This window comes from Struthio camelus, chromosome 5 (genome assembly GCF_040807025.1).
Source record: "Struthio camelus isolate bStrCam1 chromosome 5, bStrCam1.hap1, whole genome shotgun sequence".
NCBI lineage: Eukaryota > Metazoa > Chordata > Aves > Struthioniformes > Struthionidae > Struthio > Struthio camelus.
Genome location: NC_090946.1, coordinates 39,770,936 through 39,794,817, shown reverse-complemented (window position 1 = coordinate 39,794,817; position 23,882 = coordinate 39,770,936). Strand labels below are relative to the sequence as shown.

The window sequence follows — 23,882 nt, the reverse complement described above, 5'->3', positions numbered from 1 at the left end:
TACAGAGTTCAAAAGGGATGTGACTAGGCGCATCGTAAGGGGGAAAAACGCTGTTCAGTTACTGCCTTAGCTGAAAGCTAGTTGGCCATGCAAATGTAGTCTAGAGCGTCTCCAAATTATTGCAGGAGCGGCCTGACGTAGTGAAACCCTCCTTACAGCAAGTAATAAGTCATCCAGGTCAGTCAGTGATCTGTATTTGTAGATCCAAAAGGATCTTACAGGATCGCCTTATTTTGTTTAAATGCTATCTGCATAATCTCAAGTTTTCTTAATGTGTATTCTCACAAAAGTTGAGACTTAGCGGTTATATTGGGGGTTGTAGTATGGGGTTTGTAGAAGCAGATTCTTTTTTAGTCTGTATGCTTTGCTCTGACAAACAAAATGAGAGGATGGACTTTTGAACTGATACCATTTTTAGACCTTAGGGAAGTACAGAATGTAACTGCCAGTCAACAGGAATTACTTAATTTTGTTTTCAAGCCAGTGGAGAGCTCGCAGTGCAGGCTTTAGTAAGATATTTCCTAAATTGGGAAGCCGTTTCTCAGTTAAGAAGTAAATCTTTCTTGATCAGCAGGAAATTTGCCTCTTTGTCAGTTAAAATTTAACCATATGGTAGACTAGATAGCCTTTGATTTTGGTCAGAATATTTACATAATGTGAAACAGTTTTACCCCTTGAATCTGCTCTGTTGTTGTTTTTTTTTTTTAATTCATGAACTTTAAAGAATAAGAGTGGCAGATATTAAAATTTAAAGCTGTTCCCTCCCCATCTCTTTCTCTTCTCCGCAGGTTTCTGACTAACCTCCTAGGAAGGGGAAGATGGAAACTAAGTAATTGTAGGATACTGAAGTTTTAACTTGCAGGCTAGCCTTGAAACAGAGCGCTCTCTTTATGGAGATCTTTTTGTAGTTGCTTATTAATGTGCACAAAATACCTGTCTGCACTGAAACTTCTTGGTCACTGAAGGAGATGTTCTAGGAAAGCTTCACTAGCTATTTGTCAAAGGCACCCTTATACTAAAAGGTCGAAACATTTGCATTGGCTTCTTGTCTGCTTGACTGATTCAACAAGGATTTTCTGGAACTTCACATACGACGTACTGAGAGATTGGATTTGCTTCCTGTACTCACGTAAAGTCTTGAAAGAGTGGTGGAAACAAGGAACTCAGTTTTGAGGGCACACTCAGATAATCAGGAAGCGGGAACTGAGATGAGAGGTGTCTACAGTCGTCCTCTTAACATTGACAGCGCTTCTTATTTCTCCCCCATGGCCTTTTTGATGTCACTCTCCAGTAGAAACCTTGAATAATTATATTGCATTGCTAACTATCTATTATAAAGGAAGCCATAATGAATTTAAGTTGTAGCAGTCATAGCTCAAAGTGAAATCTCAGAGGAGGGAGATATTGGAAGTGGCCCATGTACACTTTCCCCTCCAGCAGTAGTAACGCTTGGTACCTGTCAGGTGCTTCTGCTCCTTTCCTATTTATGTGAGAGTCAAACACGCACGCACACTAAGTGCCCATGGGTGAAACAGTCTGTAACTCGAGTGTTCACAGGTGTCATTGTGCACCTGCCGTATGCCCCGGCTACACACGGCTGCATGCATCTGGGCTGCTAATCATCAAACAAGAGCATGGCATGCTGGTAGCTGTAGTTTCTTCTTGTCTTTTGGTTATACCAATGCATGAAGGGGAGGGCTGTTGCAGTTTGTTGCATCAGCCAACAGGATGCCATCAGCTTATATGAAGTTGTTAATGTGTCCTTCTCCTTGGTGAAGGAGAATACAAATACTAACCGAGTATATAAGGCACACTGCCCAGATGTCAAACTGTTGGATAGGCCTCATATTCATCTCTGCATCGTAGTCTTGTAAGAAAGAATAAGGCCTTAGCCAAAAAAACCAGCATGTAGCATTTGTTTCTGACTTTTCAATTTAGAGTAAAGAGGAGACAAATGCATATGAATTAAGGCAAATAGTATAAAGATGGATGTTGCAAGAGGCAAAGCAAAAAGCCATGTGCCTAAGATGCTTGTTTTCACTTGTGAACAGCCTGTGAGTAAGCTTAAAGCAGTGAGGTATATCTGTTTTTTCAATGGATTACTTGGTTGAGGGGGAATCAGTCATCTGTAGGTTTCTGACCTAGACCAAAGGTTATTTCCTTATGGTGGCTATTTTGTATGAAATTAGGTAGCAGCCTCCTTGAGTTAAGCATGACTTGTGGGATGCACTGACCCGGATAACTGGTACTTAACTGGGAGCTGTGTTGGCATTGCAACTTACAGGACTTAAGAAATTGAATGAGTTTGGTGGAATTAAGTTTAAAAGATTTCCTTCCTGTTCAGGTCAGTTGATGGCAACTAACATGAGGGTATAAAGTCATTTTTGTAAATCAAATGATAGCTGTAGTTCTAGATCTGTCTTGACCCTTAGCAAGTATGATTCTAAAAGGAACGCTGTCCTAAGCCTCAGCAGATGTCAGGTAATCATCAAAAAAAGTATTCCCCAGTGGTTCCCTGCAAAAATGAGGAGATGATGGCCATCAGATGACAGGCCATAGACATGTCAGGAGCTGAATTCCAGGGTCACTCTTTCCCCCTGGAATTACAGATCCCTGGCATGAAACCTCACCTGATGCTTTCTGCTTTATTTTAGGCTCTGATGAGTCAACTGTTGCTAGCATTTGGAGCTTGAGAGATGAGAGTATGAATCTCCAGACTTTTCATGGATGTTCCAGGTGGTGTGGGATCTCGCAGAAAGAATCCTAATTTTCCTGGAGGGGGGCAGACCTGTGAAGCACTATTTCCTTGAACTGTGAATCCAAGACATGACTCTGGCCACTTCTCTCCTCTCTGTAGACATTTGGGTATTGCAGGCATCCGAACCAATTCTTGTACTGCACAGAGAACCCTTTGATAATCTGCTTTGCTTCTTTTCCTAAGGCACCAGTGGGCCTAACTTCATCCTTTAGTTCTCTAATGTTTTGCAATAGTCATTCTGCCAAAGGGATGGGTTTTTTCTTTCAGTCCCATGAAGAAAGTGTAGGTGCTTTGACAGCTCTCCTATGACAAGGATGTATACTGCTTTGCACCTTTCTTCAGGGGTCATACATAAATGTCCTCTCACTTCTTTTTTTGTATTAAAAGCTGATTTGATTTCTCTTGATATTTAAAGGTCACCATTCTCCTTGCTGAGAAAAGAATTCTTTTTTATGCTATGTTTTATTGTCCATATCAGCCAGGTTTTGTTGTGTATCTCAAGTCCTCTCAACCCCTACAGTGCTTTGCTTACTTAAGTCAGAAGAATAGCAACAAATGATTCTGACCTATTTTTCTTATGATGCTACAGTTAGTAATGGGAAGCATCCATACTAAAAGCTTACTTTTTCTGCATTAGAGTAGTGCATCAGTCAAACATGTAGTGCTTTTAAATGCTGACTTTCTTTTGCATTCCCTCTGCAGTTGAAAGACTCTTATGATCTCTGTCTAGTTGAGATAAAAGGGGAGAAAGAAAGTATAATATTTTTGGTGATGAGGTTAAAATATCCAAAGGATAATTTGTGAATGTATCTGATGCTGAATTGCTTATATTAGTTTTCAATTTAAATTATAACTTATGATGAGAACTGTACTATGCTGGGAGATGCCATTTGAGTGTAGCCTACAACTCTTCAACAAGATTAGGTGTCCAAACTTTTTTTTTGTGCAGAGTCGTTTCCGAAATCGGCACTCCTCTCTGTAAAGTGCTCTATGAATTGCAGTACTCTAATGGCAGCACCACCTCTTAGATGATGCTTCTGAAGCAGTACTTAAAATAAGTATTTACTGCTATTCAGTGGAGATATTTTAAATATGAGTACTGGACGCATGTAGTCATTAAAGATCATATGATATTTCCTGTATGAACAGGATTATTAGCCCCTTTGTCCTGCTAAGCTTTAATTTGTATAAATACAGCACTCAACCCTTCCCAGTACTACAGGCTTGCTGCAAGGTCACTCTTTGCATAAAGTTTGAGCGCTGAGTAAAGTTACCGTGTGCGCGTTAGCTGCTTGTGCTTGCTGACCTTCGAACTCCAGCGTTTCAGTGATGAGCAGCGTGCTCCATAAATATGAGATTTGTTTGACAAGCTGCTTCAGGGCAATTAGCCATCTTGAAACAAAAACAACAATAGAGATTAAGAATGAATTAATACTTTGAAGGCTTATGAGTAAAAAGCACGATTAATGCTGCTAATTAAGGCAATCCTCCCCATGGTCTCTTTGATTATTAACTTACAAGTGAAAAAACTGAGACACAGAGAAATTATCATTTATCCAAGGCCATGTCATGTGCTGGTGGCAGAGATCTGATTAGTACCTTGGCACATCTGGCTTCATGCACTGTACAGGTTTCATTGTATTGCTAAAACATTATTAATGTTTTGAAAAACAAGCTGTGATTGTGGGAGTTAAGTATCTGTCATCAAAAGCTTTCAAGAGAAGCGAATGTAGAATTTTGATCTGTCCATTGGCAGAATACATCTTTATAGTTGGTTGTAGTAAATGTGTAGCCTAATGAAGAATACAAATACAGGTATACTGCAAGTACATATTTGTTGGAGGTAAGCAATATAGGCCATTCCAGCAGCAGTTTGTTATATAGACTTCAGTATCTGCTGAAATACTACTGGAATACTGGTTTTAGGATTTTTAGACCCAAGAAACCAATTTGGTTTGGTTTTGACCTGTGCTGATAACTGAAGAGGTATTCTTTTTGAAGCTGAGACTGCCATGTCTATGCATAATTTAATATCAAACCCAGAGTAGTGTTGGAGTGGGTGGGTTTTTTTTTTTTTTTCCATTAAGTTAAAAAAGTTGGAGAACTTGTATCCAGTTTTAATTGTGAGCCTCCTTTGTTTTTCTCCTGGTACCTTTTGCACGGACAAAATATATTATTATTCTTGTGAGTTTAACACACTCCGCATAGTTCTGTTAGCCATTTTGTTTCTCTTGAGCTAGTCTGTAATGGCAAAATATTTTGAAATCTTAAAATCCAAACAGAAAGGTGAAGGAAGACTTCATTCCCAGACCTGTACTGTATTTCAGATTGCCATATGCAATGGACACTGATCTCAGTTCCCAGGATAGGAAGGACCTGGACAAGTTCATCAAATTTTTTGCTCTGAAGGTAACTCGTCCTCTTGTGCGCAAATCTCTCTTCTTTTCTGTTTAAGAGAAAAGCCATACTCCTGGTAGACAGCATAGCATAACAGAGGTTTTTTGCTTGCTAAAGATAAAAACAAGAAAAGCTGAAGGCAAATTTAGAAAAGAGAATCCTAGGAGGAATTAGAAAAATGTCTTTTCTCCCCCACCGTCAATTCCTCTTCCCTCCCCCAAAAATGTCCTGCTATAAAATCAGTCATAGGCTGATCATACTGCTGTCAGCTTTGAGCTCCTATCAACGCGTTTAACTGCCTCCAGCAGCTAGATAGTATCCCCTGCTGGGTTCTAGCCTTTCTTTTCAGCCCATCTAAATTTTTCTGTGGCATCCAGAAGAAATAGTATCTGTTCTTTTGAGTCATGATACGTAACTGTAAAGAAAAGTTTGGCCTTACTTGGTACACAGATTTTACTACTTGGCCTTACTAGAGCCGCGTAGATACTCTTGACAACAGATGACTCACTTGACTTTGTCTCCAGCTTCAGGATACAGTTGTAAATCTTGTTTCAGTATTACTGAAAAAAATGCAGCTCCTTGAAATTGACTTAGTTGCTTCATGTTATTACAAAAAAGATCAGCTTAAAAACGTTTTCTGTCTGAAATATGTTTACCTATTGTACATAATAATTTAAGGTGATTATACCTGAAGAGTAGCCTAGCAAACTCCACTTCTCTACATTCTGGTCAATCCTTTAATTTTTTTACCTGGAATTTTTCTGGTCCACGTTCTGAATAGAGGGCTCTGCTGAGCTGAAGAAATCAGTTTGTGTCTTTTCCTTTCTCTTTCAGACGGTACAAGTAATTGTCCAGGCCCGACTTGGAGAGAAAATCTGTACCCGATCATCATCATCTCCAACAGGTTCTGACTGGGTAAAGTCATAATTTTTGAAGCAACTCCATAACTGTGTTTTTTAGCGTTGAGAACGCATGCAGTTCTTGCGCAGACTACAATAACTATTCATATATAATAACTACTATATTCAATTATGTGGGGTTTTTTTCCTCCTTGTTGACACGTAACATGTCACTCTGGGCTCTCTGAGGGCTAATTAGACGAGAGGTAAATGATACCTATCAGCAACTCCTACCTGCTGACTAAGGCACGTTTCCAAGATCTGCTGGGGTGGCATCATGAGTTCTTTTTTTGTCAGAAGTTTGCACCTGTGATTCAGGACTTTATAAGTAATGGGCTTCATTAACATTGAAGTGACTTGAGATACTCTGTGGGTGAACATACAATTCAAGTGAGAAAGAAGTAGCATAACTTTGTACAGCAGGATCAGGAAAACCTTTTGAATTAGCAGCCAAGGAAATGTTGTTTGCAAATGTGAAAAGCTTGAGCCACTTCCTGCGTTTCATAAATATTTCAATGGACACTGACCTAGTATGTTATACACTGGTGTATGAATCTGTCTGCAGCATACCTTTAGGCAGTTGTTCAGAGAAATACAAAAATTGATTTGTCTCTTTCATTCTGCAGTTCAATTTGGCAATCAAAGACATACCAGAGGTTACTCATGAAGCAAAGAAGGCCTTGGCAGGACAGCTACCTGCTGTTGGACGTTCCATGTGCGTGGAGATTTCCCTCAAAACCTCAGAGGTGAGAATAGGTTCCTGTTTTTTGACTTGCATCGTAAGTCACCCACCAGAGCTTCTGCATTTTAGCCCAAGGTAATGGAAAAACATCCGCAATCATGAAGTTAGCTAGTATGTTAACGAGAAGAAAAGAAGCAATTCACTGCAAATATCTGAGGCCAAACACGCAAGTGAGAGAGCAGCAAAACATAGCTTCTTAGCCCGTGAAGAGCTTAGCCATTCTGAGGAAGTGATGCCCTGAAGTGATCAAGTTCTGCGATGAAGCTTCGAGTGCAACTTTGTCTCTTGTCAAGATGACAAGAAAGTGGTAGCCAGAGAAACGTCTTTTTGAGAGATTTGGCTGTTGCTGGTCATTCATGCGATGTGAAAAGCTTTGTGTTCTGAAATGAGCCTTTGTTCACCGTCTTTTCTCTGATCCAGGGGGATTCTATGGAGCTGGAAATTTGGTGTCTAGAAATGAATGAAAAGTAAGTGCGTTTTTCCAACTTTCTTTGTATTGCTGGGTTTTCTGATGTTTGTTTTGGAGGGTTTTTAGCTGATAAAATGGGGAAGCTTGCTTGATCCACGTGGATGAATGAGCACACGCTGGCTTTGCTGCCTGTGTCACTTCAGAGGGAAGTCTCCTCTTCGTTTCGTGCAGCTGTCCAGCTGTTAAATATCAGTGTCAAGAAAGGAAACTAGAAACTTCATTCTTTCTTCATTCTTCCATTGCAGTTAGTATACCTCCTCAGACATAGAGTTCATATACTTGATAACTACAAATGATTTTAATGCTGTAAAGATGCTCCTGTCTATTACAAGGCTGCATGGCATTTTTCAGTAACTAATTCTACAAGAAGCGACTAGACTGAAGTAGGATTCTTAGCTGGTTGGTCAACAACAGGTGGTCACGCTGAGGCTTTCTTTTATTGTTTGGGCAATAAAACTGACATTGAACAATTGGCCCAGACTCATTTTGATTAAAAAAATTACTTTCTTAATTGGAAACAGAAGACTTAATTTTTTTCATGTGTTCTGTAGGTGTGACAAAGAAATCAAAGTTTCATACACCGTGTACAACAGGCTGTCTCTACTACTGAAGTCTTTACTTGCGATAACCAGGGTAACTCCAGCGTACAGACTCTCAAGAAAACAAGGCCACGAATATGTAATATTGTACAGGTAAAGTGAAATAGAAAATTGCGTACTTGAAATAGAAACAGCGGGGGCTGTAGACTTGCACAGTGCATCTGTAAATGTGGTCAAAAGGGATGAGCGATAACAAATTGAAATGGTTGGAATTTAACTGCTACAGATCAATGATAAGAAGAGAACTTTGGGCTGTATATCACCTTATAGCCTCATTCTGAGGCATTAAAAAAAAAAAAGAGCACAAGCTCTGAAAGTATTCTTGCGTGCCTAGCTTGTTGAGATGATCACAAAAATTCTACATGCAGCTAAATGGTTGAATTACTTACTTGCGTCCAGTTGTTCAGTGCGTGCCCTGTATCTGACAAACGCATGGCTAAGTTGCAGATAACTGAATTGCACGCTTCTGCAGTTGAGACTCAGACTCTCTCCTGCTATTCCATTTTAAAGGTGCGTCCTCAACTCCGCTTCCTATGATTCCTACAGTTTTCTCATCCAGATAATGAGCTCTGTTTAGCTTGTGAGATCCAACTGGCTTACAGTTAGTGGTTATCACCTTCTGGTCGTCTTTTTGGCTTCAAGAGAAGTCTTTGTGTGTGCATAGCTAATTTAGATAATTTTAGCACAAAGTCTCATGTTTGTTATCAGTTGCACAGGCAAGAAGTTTAAAAGAAATCCCAGTCGTTTCTTCATTCTCTCCTGTGTTGCTGGTTTGGTGTATACTTAAGAGCAGCTCTCTTTTCAGTACAGTTAATATCTTTTATGTTGTGTGATGAGTACCAGCTTTAAGACTCAGACCCATCCCTGAAATTTGAATCAGTTCATTTTTTTGCTACAAACTGTAGACTTGTCACAGAGATTGACAGGCTTAAAAAAAAAGTTTTTCTGATTAGACTCAGCTACCATTTTCTCTTTCTTTTTTTTTTTTTTTTTTTAAATTCATATGACACTTCCTCCTGTTGACTGAAGTAGCTGGAATACTTTTTGAGATGGGCTTTCTGGCTGCTACTTCCGCTTTTTTATAAAGAGGAAGAGTGGCTCCAACCCTTCCATTATTACAAAATTAAATAGGGAATATGGATATATTTAGCATTATGCCCCACTAGACCTAACAACTGTTTCTTTTTCTTTTTCCTGCAGGATATATTTTGGTGAAGTGCAGCTGAGTGGCTTGGGAGAAGGTATGGTTAGGCAACAGCCATAAACTAAAGCAGAACTCTTTTCCATACTGGTGAGCCATTTATTACCATCTCTAAGTGCTGCAAGGAAAATTAAGCCTGAGGTTTACACGTGCTTTTTAAACGTGGATATTTTCTGCAGAGGGTCATGTCACAAGGTGACAGGTATAACGTACTTTGACAGGACCTAGGGTGACTGCCATTTTGACTCCAGCAATCCAGAACTGAAATAAAGAATATGGAGGTATGTGTATAAGGGACAGTACCAATAAAGGAGATAATGATATACCCAGGATCGAGAAGCACCTCAGAGCAATGTGCGAGGCCAGGATAGGAAGTCCAGATCAGGAGTCTGGTAGATGAGGCCTAACAGCAAGGCAGCCTAGTACTGCTGTTTTGTTATAGGTTCTGTGTTGTGTTTGGAGTTCAGATTGCAAGGGATAATGTAAACACAGTACAAATAAGATGATATAACCTTACAATAGGGAAGTATAGAATATAAATAATCATATTCTGTGTAACCATTGAATCTGATAATTATGCTTTAACCGTATAGGTTTCCAGACAGTCCGTGTTGGGACAGTGGGTACTCCAGTGGGCACCATCACTTTGTCTTGTGCCTACAGAATCAACCTTGCCTTCATGTCAACCAGGTGAGAAAACATGATCATGCCAGAAAGGATTTTACCATAATGTATTGTTAACCCCCCCTCCCCCCATATTATGAACCTGTAAATCTTTCCCTTCTCCTTATCCTGCCCTGCTGAGATGCTCCTTCATGGAGAATACTCTGTCATGCTTAAGTCTTGCAGCAAGGGGAGTATTTGGGTAGCCCTGAGCCAGACTCTGGGACTCTGAGCTGTTTGATGATGCTTGCCTGGAGTTGCAGGGTTGAATTGTAAAGAAAGATGCTGTGGTCCCACTAACAGGTACTAGGGCTTTCTGTGAGGGCACCACACAGAGTGGGGGTATGGTAGAGAGGAATGCCAATAACACTATTTGCTTGTTGCATTGCAGGCAGTTTGAGAGGACCCCTCCTATTATGGGGATTATCATTGATCACTTTGTGGACCGTCCCTATCCCAGCTCTTCGCCCATGCATCCCTGCAATTACAGGTGAGGAAACACTGAGTGCAGTCATGGGCTATGGTGAAGGCATCATTACGCCCAAACACAGAGCCTTCTCCGCTACCTGACCACGTGGAAAGGGAGCCTGGAGGATCAGGGTCAGTCATATTGACGTGCACATGAGGAAGGGCAGCATGTTTCCCCTCAGGTCTAGAAGGCTGAGTGCAGCAAGCCCCGTTATGTTCCCAGATTCCTTACAGAACCACTCTGCCACAAAAGAGGTTGAAACTAGGCTGCCTTTGGGAATTTAAAAGGGTAGCAGTTAATCTTGCTGTAGAACTAGGTGTCCAGAGGCATGTGTTTCCAGAGATTTCCAAGGGGAAAAATTACAGATTTGAAATTTATCTTTGTAGATGAAGGGTTTGCCCTCTCTAAAATTCACATGAGGGCAGTCAGATTGGGACCAGCAGCGTTGTTTGACAATGGTTCTCTCAACACTGAAGCCAGTAGCATTGGCTGGTATAGCAAAACCTTTCTTTAGGTGGTTGTTTGTGTGTTTGTTTTTAAAAGGAAGTGTTCCTATTTAGGGGTGGGAAGAAGAGTCTCTGGGGTAAATAATCCTGGGGAAAACTAAAATTTCCATTCCTCGTTTTCCTCAGTTCTGCCAAGGAGATTATCAGAGCCCTTTATAATTCTCCTTTCAACTCCACCCAAATACTCTCAGTTTCCCTGCAATGTTTGTCCCAGTGTGTTTTACTGTTTGTTTTATCTGGGGAATATTTCCAGTTAGGAAGTTGGGGTTTTTTTTTGCTGCTTTAGAGCTGGTGAGGACAATGGTGCAGTGTACCCATCAGTGGAAGATTCCCAAGAAGTTTGTACCACATCTTTCTCCACCTCTCCTCCATCTCAGGTAAGAGGAAACAGGCTCTTTCTACTCCTAGATAGACCAATCACGATTAGCAGAGCGTGCCTATTCCTGCATCAACTGTAGTACAAGCATGCAGCCTCCTGCTGCTAGATCAGTCTGTATAATTAAATTTTAATATGTAAGCTTATTACTCCTATTGTTACACTCTGAGTGAAACCTAGTCCTAGTGCTAAAGAACTAGGAAGACTGTGTTATTAAGAAAGACTGAAAGAACCAAGTCCTGTAGCTGGGCTGAGACATGCTTGAAGAGGATAGCAGCGTACAAATATATATACATACTGATCACTGCAAAAAGACAAATTCAGGAGATTGATGCCAGACAGCATTATTAGCGATAACAGACTGAATCTGAGAAAGAAACGCTCAGGAGAATGCTTGTGGCACAGTCATGTTTTCTGGATTGCAGAATAGGAAAATAGGAAAAAGACAGAAACCTTATTTGTAGGCCCATCTAAAACTAGTTGGGGCAGCAGGAATAAGTACCAGCAAACAAAATGGGTCATAGTATTGAACTAGGTGGGATTTTAAGTAGACTTCTCTGTGTTCCCACCTACCTGTGCAAATTTCATTTATTTTAAGTTTTAGTTTTAAAAGAATAAATGGATCCCATCTGAATCTTGAAAAATGGAAACTCCAGTTCTTCTGTCTTTCTCTCTCCTTATACAACTGACTCCACAATTCTGTATTTTGAAGACTTAGCCAGTTTTGCTGTTTCCTATAGCTTTAAATATTCAAGAATATTCTGCTTTGTTATCCAGCCTAGCAGATGGCTCTACTGGACTTTAAAGACAATCTAAAGACCCTATAAATTTGTTTTAGTGTGAGCGTGAAGCATAGAATGAAGTGTAATTGGAATGTTGTTCCAATCTGAAAGAATTTGCTATGAGTCTTCTTACTGCTTCACAAGAATTAGTCTGATTGGTTTAGCAGAATGTATTCTGCTGAATGAATTAGCTAGAAATAAGCTTTTCTTAGGAAGCATTTTTGTGCTGACTGGATTTGTGGTAATGGGGTGTCTGGCATTGTTGAACTGATCAGGCAGCGCTCATGATAAGTCTGATAGAATAAAGCTTTTATTGTTCCTGGATATGCAGCTCAGGAGATGGGTTTGTGGCTGAGCTGTGTCTTGCCTTTTCACTAAGCAGGTGAAATGCAGTAGGGTTCATGGTGAAATTTCTACTGGCTTGCCCATGCCAGTGTTAACTGTACTGCTTAACAGTAATGGTGTTTGTAAATACATTGAAGCTGGCATTTCCCAGGGAACCTAAAGCTTTTCATCTCAGTGAGACAAAAGCTTCAGGAAACCAGAAGAACCTCGAAGATTCGTATCAAGTGTGAAAATATGTTCTTGCCTTTCTGTGGCTCATAGTTGGCATTCACTGCATGCTTATGTATAAAGCAACTGCCAGTCTTAATCACAGTTAGAACTGAGAGACTGTCTTGGCAGAGTGGGCTCTACAGTAAATAAGGAAAAAAAAAAAAGAGGCTAATTTATCTTCCTCCAGCTTTCTATATGCAACTTAATGCTTAGGAAAATAAGAGGAACTTTGTGATATAGACAGCTCATATGCAGATTATCCACAGCTCTACCTGCCTTCCCAATAGAAATGAGGCCCAACCTGCATGATGCAAGGGAGTAGGTGTTAGCTTCTCCCTGTGGACCTGCATAAAATGTCTGTTATGCGCATTGGAGAATACCCTAAATTTCAGGAGAAAGTCTGAGCACAGGTGGTACCCACAAATGCAAATTCCATAGAACTGTGCTAGCAGGAAAACAAATGGGGAGAAGTTAGGGGCCAGCCCAGGACTGGCATGCCCTTTTTGCATTAGCACCTCTGTAAGACAGAGTTTAATTATGGAGTGTCAGTCCTAGTGAAGGAGCCCTCTCTTCACATCAGTGTATTTGAACTGTCCCTTAATCTGGGACCTGTTTAGTCTGAGTGCACAGTACAGACATGCCGAGATATGATCCTTGCTGTCTTTTAGAATGCTGGAAGATTAAGAATGTATGGATGGAGACTAATTAAATATATATAATTTGTACATTTCCAAATAAAATTAGTCTTTGCTTTTTCTGGCAACTACTCAGCCTTCTCCTTGCTAATTGGCTGTTAACAATTCCAATTAACTGTGGAACAGTTTCTGGCAGTTACTTTCTGTCAGTGTTCACTGGAGTCTAAAATATTAGCTGTGTTGAGTGGTTCGCTGAGATTGGAAAGCAGTCAATTCTTTACAAAATTAATGTGTTTCTGGCAATATTGAGAATTCTGCTCTCTGTGTAGGCTTGGCTGCTGCAGCCAAAGTCTCTTTGCTAGCATTCAGTTCATCCAACTCTTTATAGTTCTTCTCTGAAGTCCTCTCTCTCTCTCTCTCTCTCTCTCTCTCTCTCTCTCTCTCTCTCTCTCTCTCTGTTTCTCTTGTTTCCTCTGTGTGTCTGTGTCTGTGCACAGTGTGTTTTTACTGTTACAAAGGCACATTTTCAGACCCCTCCTCCTGTGGTGACGGACACCTTGAAGGTCCCAGTGATGGGACTGGCCTTTTCACATCAAGTGAGTTGACAATAGAACATGTTATTCATGGCCAGATAATACTGGCCTGACAGAACAAATACAGGAAAGCACAAATTTCACAATGCAGAATGTTTGTTGTGCATCAAAAAGACTGGTCAACCAAAAATGAGACAGGCACGTCATTGGGTTTAGTTAGTTTGCAAAACCACTGCTCTTTAAACATAAAAAACACTTGCAGTCTTTGAGCTGAACAGCAATCCTGCAGGAAGCAGCCTATAACACTTAATGAGGGTATGGGGAAGGAGTAGTTTTCAGCAAGCTTTTGAAAGAGTCTTTAAGTTAAAAGAAGGGGGGAAAAAAAAGTGCACAGTACTTTGTCAGGCTGGTCAGTGTTTGAGAAGGAACTAAGCATTCCTCACCTCTGCTGAGATGGGAGCCCAGCCCACAGCTGCAACACTAGGACGCCTAGAAGAACACAGCCTGCTGTTGGCAAAGGAGGGCTATATATAACTTGCCCAAAGGAGGGAGAAGAGGGGACAGAGGAAACGAGAGCGTAGGGGTGTAAATCAATTTTTTACTCTACTTTGATAGCCTTTTTAAAAAAAAAAAAAACTAAATAGAAGTATAGGTGAATTTGGTCCCACTGGCTTCAGTGAATGTCACCTGCTTTCTGTAGGGGCCCTAGTCTACCAAAGTTTTCATTTGTGTCTCTTGTATGGGTTTCAGTGAGAGCTGGATGCTTAAATGCCTTTGCAAATTAAGGTCTCCCAAGACAGGAAAAGCACACTTGAACAAACAGCAGCTGTTGCAAGTATTAAGTGTTAGACAAGGACACAACAACTAATAAGGCATATTGCTGAGTGTTTTCTCTTAACAGAATCTATGCCCTAGAATCTACGCAGTCATTAGTTAGACCTTTTCCTGGGTTGAAACAGAGATGCTGTTAATTTGAAAGAAAAAAAAAATCTCACTTATCTGTCTTCATGGTTACAAGTAACACAAGGACCTGATTTACTGTTCTTTGTTTACATCTCACATGTTTGTCTGATGTCATGTTTCTCATGCTTGTGCAAGTCTCTTAAAAGAGAGGACCGAGAAATACTTAATAAAATAGGAACACTTAGCTACTACAAAGTTGTCAAAGGATTTTCAAAGGCAGCTGGAGGATGAAGCAGTTTGTTAGCATTAGAACTGTAAAACTTTTAAGTTCAATGACTGTGAGACAGAACTTGGGAGTCCTTAGAGTTCCTTAAGGGATTTCTGCATAAATCATCTCCATAAAAATCTCCAAATAAGCATAAAATAATCTCCAAAGCAATATTAATTCCTCCAAAAAGAGTCAAGTTGGCTGATATCTCCGGGAGCACAACATGTAACAATTTTATACTTGACCTTCTCTGAGAAGAGATTGCTCCATTCAGCTTAACTAGCCTCTTGTGCAGGTGAGTGCTGTTCTCGTTCAGACCACTGTAAATGATGTTAGTGTTGGCATTGCTGGCGTGTCACATGCAGAGCTCTGAATGAAGCGTTCCTTTTGAAGTCAAGAAGGCCAAACCAAGAAGGAGTTTTATTTAATCCTCCCAATTAGATTTCTACTTAAGGTATGTAAGAAACTTCTCCTGGGTTTCACTGCTTCCAGCACTTCATTCCTAAAGCAATCTCACAAGGGTTAGTTTCCTATTTCTCTCTTTAACTAGCACACCTTCAGGGCCCTACATTGTATTGCTGAAGCTGTTTGAGCAGGCTCTGAAGGTCAGCTATTTTCATATACAATGGAAATGAGTTCAAACAGCTGATAATGCAGTTGCTTTGGGAAAAAAAAACATGTACATAGTATCTCTTTAATAAGTTGGTGATGGCATTCATGCTTTTTTCCAGTATGCGAAACAGGCCTGTAGAGCAGAGCTTCCCTATGTTAGATGTCAGTCATACCTTGCACAGCCGCCTATGTGTGTAGGAAACCAGTCTTGTTTTCTTGTCAAGACCCAAACTTAGTCCCCTACAATAAGAACTGTTTAAAGTAATAACCTTCATGATTGATTTCTACTGCACATCTAGCATCTGTTCTGACAGCCTGAAACGCTGTGCTCTGCCTCCAACTTCTCCTCTTCCTTCTCCAGTGACTGATGATTATTCAGACTGTTGGGCATTCCCCTTCCCTTTCCTCTCTCCTCTCCCTTTGTCCTTCTTGTTTTTTCTCTTCTTTCTTAGCTTTCCAGCTCTCGTCTTTCCTATCAGCCTGCTACCTTGGCAGTTGGATCAGCTGACATGGGGTATCCTGTACTCTTTGCTGGTGGCTTGAATGCTGCACACCCTCACCAGGTACTTGTACAAGGTAGAAGAACAGGTGTGGCTGGTATTGCAACCATTATGCATCACTTGTACATCAGAGAGAGGCCTTGAAACTAGTGCATGCACCGGTATCCTGCCTGCTCAGGAATAAAAAGAATCTAGGTTAAATAAAGAGAATTTGCAGAGGAGCTAAGAATTGGCTAGCTAGGAGTGGCATGGAGAAGCTACACTAAGAGAACAGGCACCAAACCTGTTTGCCTGCACAGAAACGTCGCCTCTTCCAAAGCCTTGTCTGTAGTACAGAGCCGCTGTCACTCTAGCTGTCCAAGAACAGCACTCTAGCCTAGATGTAGGATACACTGACAGTCCATTTTGGCATATTTGCATCCATTCATCAGATAAAATAAGCTAAATTGACAGAAGCGTTTTTCTGCCTACTGCTTCCACGCGAGAGTTTTGTTGACACAGTGATGGTAGGAGGGTATGATTCCCTCCCTGCTCCTTGAACTAGAAGTGCTGTGGGCATAGAGCTCTGCAGTGTAAATCAGGCCTGAAGTGCAGAGGAGAAAGGGAGGAAATAATACAGCATTTGTATCGTGGGGATCACCTTTTGCTTGACACTCCCCTCCGCTTTATGGTAGCTGGAGCCTAGTCGCATGCCAAAAACAGAACGGATTCTGTCATATTGGGACTAAGTTATATGTTGTACTGTGTTGTTGAACCAATTTAGAGATACCTAACTTGACTGTCTCCTGCATTTCAGTTGACTGGTCCAGGAAAAGAGGGGGGGGTGCCCCCGGTTCCTAGCCAGCCAGCACATGGCACTCAAGCTGACCAAGAGAGGATATGTACCCCCCTGGATGGAGCCCACTACTCAGCAGTTACTCCTTCTAGTAGGTAGGTCAGTCTTAGATGGTCCTCCACTTGTCTTAATCTATTTAGAATCATATAAAGGTAAAACTCTGTTTTCTCTTTTTAGCTATTGTTTGTAGCAGAGCTATTGCCTTCTTTCCCCCTCCCCCCCCCCCCTTAAAACAGCTAGCAGCTTTCTCCGATCAGGACATTTTCAGCCTTTCTCCAAACAATGATCTCAGCCATCTACTTATACCTTCTAGTCACCTTAACATCTATGCATCTTCTGTTATCTCAGTTTTAGAGTGCAGTTTCTGCACTGTTTTTGCTAATTGTAAAACAGCAAGATAAAGTAAGTTCACGAGTGAGTCTTAAGTTCTCAAGAAACTTAATGTGAATTGTTATGGAAAACAGTTGTAGTTACTGAAGATCTGTTCATGTATTCTATTTAAAAACTTTAGGCACAAAGTTCCTTAAAAGGAAACAATGCAACTTCAAATTGTCTTAAATCATCTCCCTCGTTGTTAATTCAATTTTTTTTTTTAATGTTGCCACATTCATTTCTTGTTAAGTGTCTCTTGTCTTTTCATATAGTTGAGTTAAATATCTTGAGCGGAGATTTTTGCTATGGGGAAACCAAAAGCATTATAGTTGCACTAGCACTTTCCTGGGTACCTTATGTAAGTAGTCTTACTCTTGCCAGAAGATTCAACCAGTTTTTGTGTTTTAAAGAGTTACAAATACTTGTGTTAGGGAAAAAAAGGTCATAGAAAAAACTAATAGCTGTGCATTGAATTAATCATACTGGCCGTGGCTGCTGTGATGTATTAAACTGCTGCCTCTGTAAGCTGAGTGATAGATACAATTCTGCTTTTTGCCCACACCTTCAGACAGACCTCTGTGACCACTGTATTACTGCAAAAACTAAAAACTGAAAAAACTGAAAAAATAACTACTGTGAAAAAAGGAACTGCTGTGAATTCATTGCACGTTCTGAAGTTTAAAGTTCCTCTCCAAAAGGAAAGGCTGTTTCATTTAGCAGCAACTTTTCATTCAGCTAAGTAGTTTTCTTTCAGTTGTAGGCAAAAACTGATTCCATGGGTGTCCTGTTCCCCCTTCATGCTGGTGATTGAGGAGGAAGGTGTAGTACAAGGACAGAGACTTCTGTTCTTCTCCTCCTTCCAATGCTAGGAGTAAACCCAGAAAAATGAAGGGGTTTTGTAAAGCATGTGACTTGTCTATATTGTTTGTGCCATGTGTCACTAGTTAGTCTCTCTTCCTCCCTCAGTGAGGACACAGAAACAGTATCAAACAGCAGCGAAGGGAAGTGTGGCTCCCCACATGACCTTCTGGAGACCATCTTTATCCGGAAGGTGGGAGCTTTTGTCAACAAACCCATTAATCAGGTAACTGGCAGTAGATCTTCTCAGAGGGCACCATAATACCCTGCTTCTCCGAGCAGTTCTACACAGAGGAAACTTAAATACCACAATGCCAGGGCAATCCAGGAGAATGAGAGTAAAAACTTCTGCCTGCAGCATTTGCTTACAGGGTCCTGTCACAAGTATATCTTTCATAAAATCTACTTGGGATGTGACAGCCATTAAATTTGCCCTGCCTTACCCCACGCCTTACCCCAGACCCTGTTTGGGTCCGGAAGACTTCATTTGGAAGTCATTTATTTGTACTTCAAATGGAAGACGTTCATGGCTTCATGTGAGTTCCACGGCAATCTGCCACTACCACAGGTTCTTAAACTCGAGAAATCGATAGCAAGGCTCCCTTCCTTGGAGGGATGTGCAGTAGACCAGTTCATCACCAGTAAGTAATCATTTAAGAAGCTCAGCTAGGGCAGCGCAGAGATCTGCCCAGTTCCTAGGGCTGTTCCAAAGTAAGCTTTAAGCTCTCTTCTAGGCCTTTTGGATGGGTGAAGGGGGATTTTTTGAATCTGTAGCAGTTTATTAATCCTTGCCTGTCTTGCATAGGATGTCTATAACCCACCCTACCTCCACAGGGCACATATCTCTATTAGGTCATTTGAGTACAATCTCTCTGTTTTATGCCTTTTAAATGAGGTTGTCAGCCTCCTGCAAACTGCCAATGTGATCTTAGGCACTTTTTAAGCAGACCTGACAAAGACTTCCAGTATCCTTTCTGTTCTGGGGAAGCAGAGCATCTTAATGAAATTCTGTTTGCTGAATCTCCTCAGGTGACCATGGCCAACTTAGACATTCCTTTTGCCATGTTTGCTCCCAAGAATGTTGAGCTTGAAGATAACGACCCCATGGTAAGCCCCTTCCAGAGGTGTAATCTGTGCCTTCTCAGCATCCCTCATGCAACATCCATCCTATTCCTTACCTTGTGTGCACTTTTTCTGAGCAAAGATTTAGTTATCCACGTTTGTTTGATTTCAAGAAGTCTCCTGTGTTGGCCCTTGGGCTCTCCAGACAAGGAAATGTGTTTACTGCCCCAGCTGTAGTGTGCGCTTATTGCCTAGCCTTCTAACTGCCCCCACACTCACAATATGCAGACAGACTCGATGGTAAGATCAGCGCTCACAGTCTTTTGATTTCTTGAGCAGGTGAATCCTCCCGACTCCCCAGAGACTGAATCTCCTCTGCAAGGCAGCTTACACTCGGAGGGCTCCAGTGGCAGCAGCACAGGGAACACCCACGATGACTTTGTTATGATTGACTTTGTAAGTGCCCTGATCAGTGTTCTCACACAACACCTGCGTTTCAGGTGGGCTCCAGGTGCTGGTATGATAGCAAATGATGTCACAAGAATTTTCCCTGGGGGTAAAAGACCCATGGTTCACAGTCCCAAAACTGCAGAGGCACTGATACTCTGAACCAAAAGCTACAAACGAAATAATCTTCCAGTTCCTACCAACACATGTGCTTGCTCTCCTCTCTTTAATGCCTAAAGGAGCCAGATTCCAGGGAAATTCTCTCTTCCGAGTGCTCAGGGCAGAGCTTCAGTTATTTAATCTGCATTATTGCAGCAACAGCTGTAATGCTAAGATGTTTTCTGATAAGAGGTGCTGTCTTTACCTGAGATTAGAGCAAAAGGAAAGCCAAGTCTCTGAATGGGAATTAACAGCAGTGTCTTTGATTCTAGAAACCAGCATTTTCAAAAGACGACATTCTTCCAATGGACCTGGGGACATTTTACCGTGAGTTTCAGAACCCACCTCAACTCAGCAGCCTCTCAATTGACATTGGAGCTCAGTCCATGGCAGAGGATTTGGTATGGAACCATGAGATTTCAGTTTGTGGAAATCACATGTTCTTTATAATGCTCTCTCGATTCCTCCTCTGAACAAGCTAGTATCTTCTCGGAAGAGAGACCCTTGTTCAAAGTGGTCCCTCATTAATAGGCTTCCAGACAAATGTACCCATTTGTGTACACCTGAGCCTCTGAAACAGGTGTATTTATCTGAAAGCTGCTGCAGTCTGCTTGCTATGGAGGGGAAAACTGGTTGTCATTCAAACCCCCAAAACTAATCCTGCTTCTAGCATATCAGGCTTAATGGCAAACTGGGCCTGACCTTGCAGCCTGAACACAGGTAAAACTGTCTGAATTAGACAACCTGATCTGGTTGTTTGGAGTGATGTCTGCTGAGCGCAGTATTGGGCTTGCAGCCCTTGCAAGGTACTGTGGGGAAAAATGAATATCAAAGGCTGAGAGCTGCAAGCGACTTGATTAAGGCAGCAACATGAGCAGGTTATTGTGCTGCAGCTGCTGGAGGGAATTGTACAAGGCCAGGCCCCAATGCACTGACTGTTCCTGCAGAACAAACAAACTCTGAGCAGAGTACCCTTTTCAGGGTCACTTGCTAGCTCCTGCCAGAGGACTCCTGTTTTTGTGCATGAGTGGGAAAGGGAGCCCAGAGCAGTGGGAGGGGTTGTATGACTCAGAAACAGAAATTTTGCCTCATGGTGTACATTCAAGCATCCTTTTATCTGCTGCGAGTCCTGATCTGTGCCCTCTTTGCTTTCCAGGACTCCTTACCAGAGAAGCTGGCAGTCCATGAGAAAAATGTCAAAGAGTTTGATGCCTTTGTAGAAACCTTGCAGTGAAGCTGTTTTCCAAGTTTGCTGCAACAGCTCTTCCTCCTCAAGGCATCCTGGAGAATGACGTCAACAAATATCTCTGTCTTTTACCGCCACTCCACCTTTTGTCTCATTTGACTCTTTCCTTCCATTAAGTGAGCTTTGTTTGATCGCTGTCTGTCTTCAGCAGCACATACAGCTCATCTGCCAGTTTTCCTCAGCTACACCGCTGCATAGATCTGGACCGCTTTTCCTGTTCACATTCAGTTTTGAATTTGTGACTGTAATGGGGACACAGGAAGTCAAACTCCAATGTATGAAACTCATTTTCTCTTCAGTCTCTGTTCTGTGTGGAGGGGCTTTGTGAAAAGCTGCCATATGCTTCCTCTACAGGTCCTACCGTGTAATTTCCCCAGATACAGCTTCTTGCTAATAGACTGTTTTTCCTACAGTCTTCAGTCCTGTTTGTTAGAGCCATAGAAAGCTTTGGCCTGTTTCCAAGGTCTGTGAGTTCAGCAGATTCAACAGCTTCAAGTCCAGGACATCCATTCCACAGAATGAGGCATTTCATCCTGACTTCAGCGTGAGTGCCTGGAGCACAGCGAGAGACACTGGGACCTGTATAATACAAGTTACCTTTGTTTTTTGCTTCCAAGGAACTGGGTCTCTACATGGTCTTTTTCTGTGAGGCCTTCTGTTATGTTTGTCTGATAAGCAAGAGTGAAACTACAGAAGCACTTTCCATGTTTCCTTTCCACCCTTTCCTGAGTGTACTGAAACTCTGCCATGCTGAGTTGACCAGTGTTGACTTTGTTGGCAGTTCTACAAGTAGCAGCTGGGATAATGCTGAATTCATAGTCTCCGCTTTTGAAATGCAACTGTAAATATTAGGAATCCTATTTCTGTAGGGTTGTGTAATTAGGAGTCTTAGTCCAAGATTCTTTCCTCTAACCCTTGCAAACTTTGCTGCTTTATGGTTAATAGATGATCTTAAGAATCAAGAAATATTTATTGCTTTTAAAGAAACCTATATTTAAAAGAAAGATGTTTTCATGTAGTAGTGCAGGTCATTTTGCCCTGGATCACTGCAGACAGCAAGCGTGCCATGGAATCCTGTCCAGTGGGAATGGTCTCCCTTTGCCAGAAAAAATCCAGGATGTTTATATTCTGAGACAAACTTGATGATTGATTTAATATAATACTCTGTTTTGGGGACTGTGTTTCCATTACATCCAGTCAGGGCCCATTGATATAATGAAATGCACACATCAGTATAGTGGAGTGGCAGGGACTTAGCAAAAAAGCTGTATTCTGATAGGCATGGATGAATCCGCTCTGTTCTTCAGCCATTCAGAAGGCAGCTTCTTCTCAGAAGCACATTTTTGGGGAGGCTTATGGTACTTTTTAATCAGCTGGCTTTTGATTAGCTGAGAGTTTATTTTTGTAATGAGCTGGCTATTAGCAGTGTGACTGGCTGGCAGTGCTCTATGGTTGCTTTGGCTGTTGTCTCCTTTGCCTGATGTGAGGAAGGGAGGAGAAATAGTGACACTAAACAGAAACTTAGATAAGGTAGGTCTTTTTGTGGTTCTCTCCCCGCCTCTCATATGTAACTAGAGTGAGCAACTGCAAGACCTCCTTATGGTCTTAAAACACTACTTTTTTTTTTTTTTTTTTCCCTTCTTTCCCCAGAGGTGGGATTGGGCTTCCTCTGTACTGAGGAACCATCTTAATTTCCTTAGACTGGTGGAGTAATGAGCCTTCTAATTACTGAAATGTGGTTTCTTCTTCAATGTAGTGTATTCCTTATTGAAAGAGATTGCTATCAGATGACAGTAGGCTGTGGGAATCTCTAGGCTACTATCTCTGTGCTGCTGCTGGAGCAAGGAACTGAGTTCAGGAGGTAGCTTATTGTAAATCAAGAGCAATACCATGCTTTGAACTTTACCAGCTTTCTTGTTGAGTGATGTGTTTTGGTGGGAGGTCACGTGTGCTCTAAAACGCCAGGTGAGCGCTTCATTGAAGGAGAGTTACCCACCAGAACCTTTCTAGTTTCGTCAACGAATCCAACTTTTCAGCAACATCATATACAGAAGTTCCTTACTCTTTGCAAAGAAGCACAGACATTAGAAAAGGCTTTCTAGAGAAACAGCTCGCAAGAGGGCTTTGGTTACACGGCATTTAACAAATATTTGATCCCAACAGCCAGAGCCACTTTCTTGTACAGGTGCAAAATGTATCAAAAGGGTCCAGGATCACAAGCAGTTAGTGGATCCCCTGGCTCTCCATTCTGCTCAGGAAGTCGGTCTTTGCCACCTTGTAGGAAGTAGCTCACAGACAGGTAGTGGGCTGTCACCTTTCCCTTAACTTACAGGTTGTGCTTGGGAAAGTGCTATTATCTGAGCTGCCAAGCAGCAGAGACTGAGTAAAGTGCTGGTTCACACTGTATTCACAGGGAAGACTGGAATAGGTGGAGCTTCACCTGGCCAGTGCTGCTACTGTCCTGTTGCTACACTGAAAAGCTGTGGAGCTGATAGAAAGCATGCAATTCTTGCTAATGCTATCCAGACGGGCCCCAGAGCCAAATACTCATGCTCATTTGTTGATGTTGTTCCTAACGTGGCTACAGCTCCCACATCTCACAAGTAAGACTTTCAGTGTGGCAGGTTTTTTTCTGCTTGAAAGGCTAGAAATTTGTCCATGTGAGCTGCTAGGGTTGAGCTGGGTGGTCACAGCAATAAAGATCTTCTTTATGGCTGAGGTATGTGCCTGTTTTCTGGACATTCCTCAGCTTTAACACCTAGTTTCTACATCTAGACTCCCAGATCTCCAATCACTGCATTAATGTTCTGCTTCAGGAAGGATCTAGCTGCTGCTGTGGCCTGCCACAGATTGTGTTATGAGGGCTGTTTATTTTAGCAGCTGTCCTCAGTTCTATATTAAGGACAGTATGTAGCTGCTGATTTACAGATGCTTTGGGTGAAGGGGAAGGGTCCTAAATTGCATTGTTTTGGAAGTAGTCTCCAATGTACTTCAAGTATTCAAAGAGTTTCCAATAAAACTTTTATGTAAGCAATG

General features: G+C 41.6%; 1 protein-coding gene across 9 annotated transcripts in view; it reads left to right on the top strand.

Moving 5' to 3' along the window:
- Positions 1-23,882, top strand: part of ATG13 (autophagy related 13) — a 24,617-nt gene extending 735 nt beyond the window's left edge. For 2 of the 9 annotated variants that reach the window (XM_068945783.1, XM_009684586.2), the window contains exons 2-18: positions 5,086-5,167; positions 5,990-6,070; positions 6,681-6,800; positions 7,217-7,263; positions 7,817-7,957; positions 9,065-9,105; positions 9,659-9,755; positions 10,120-10,218; positions 10,990-11,080; positions 13,549-13,647; positions 15,820-15,930; positions 16,664-16,797; positions 18,041-18,158; positions 18,962-19,039; positions 19,334-19,450; positions 19,873-20,001; positions 20,757-23,882. In XM_068945783.1, coding sequence (XP_068801884.1) covers positions 5,099-5,167; positions 5,990-6,070; positions 6,681-6,800; positions 7,217-7,263; positions 7,817-7,957; positions 9,065-9,105; positions 9,659-9,755; positions 10,120-10,218; positions 10,990-11,080; positions 13,549-13,647; positions 15,820-15,930; positions 16,664-16,797; positions 18,041-18,158; positions 18,962-19,039; positions 19,334-19,450; positions 19,873-20,001; positions 20,757-20,834 — 1,650 coding nt within the window. In that variant the 5' untranslated portion in view covers positions 5,086-5,098 and the 3' untranslated portion in view covers positions 20,835-23,882. Of the gene's footprint in view, positions 1-737; positions 2,737-5,040; positions 5,168-5,989; positions 6,071-6,680; positions 6,801-7,216; positions 7,264-7,816; positions 7,958-9,064; positions 9,106-9,658; positions 9,756-10,119; positions 10,219-10,989; positions 11,081-13,548; positions 13,648-15,819; positions 15,931-16,663; positions 16,798-18,040; positions 18,159-18,961; positions 19,040-19,333; positions 19,451-19,872; positions 20,002-20,756 lie in introns of those variants that run through there. The other 7 variants (XM_068945787.1, XM_009684594.2, XM_009684589.2 and 4 more) reach the window with 6 other exon arrangements.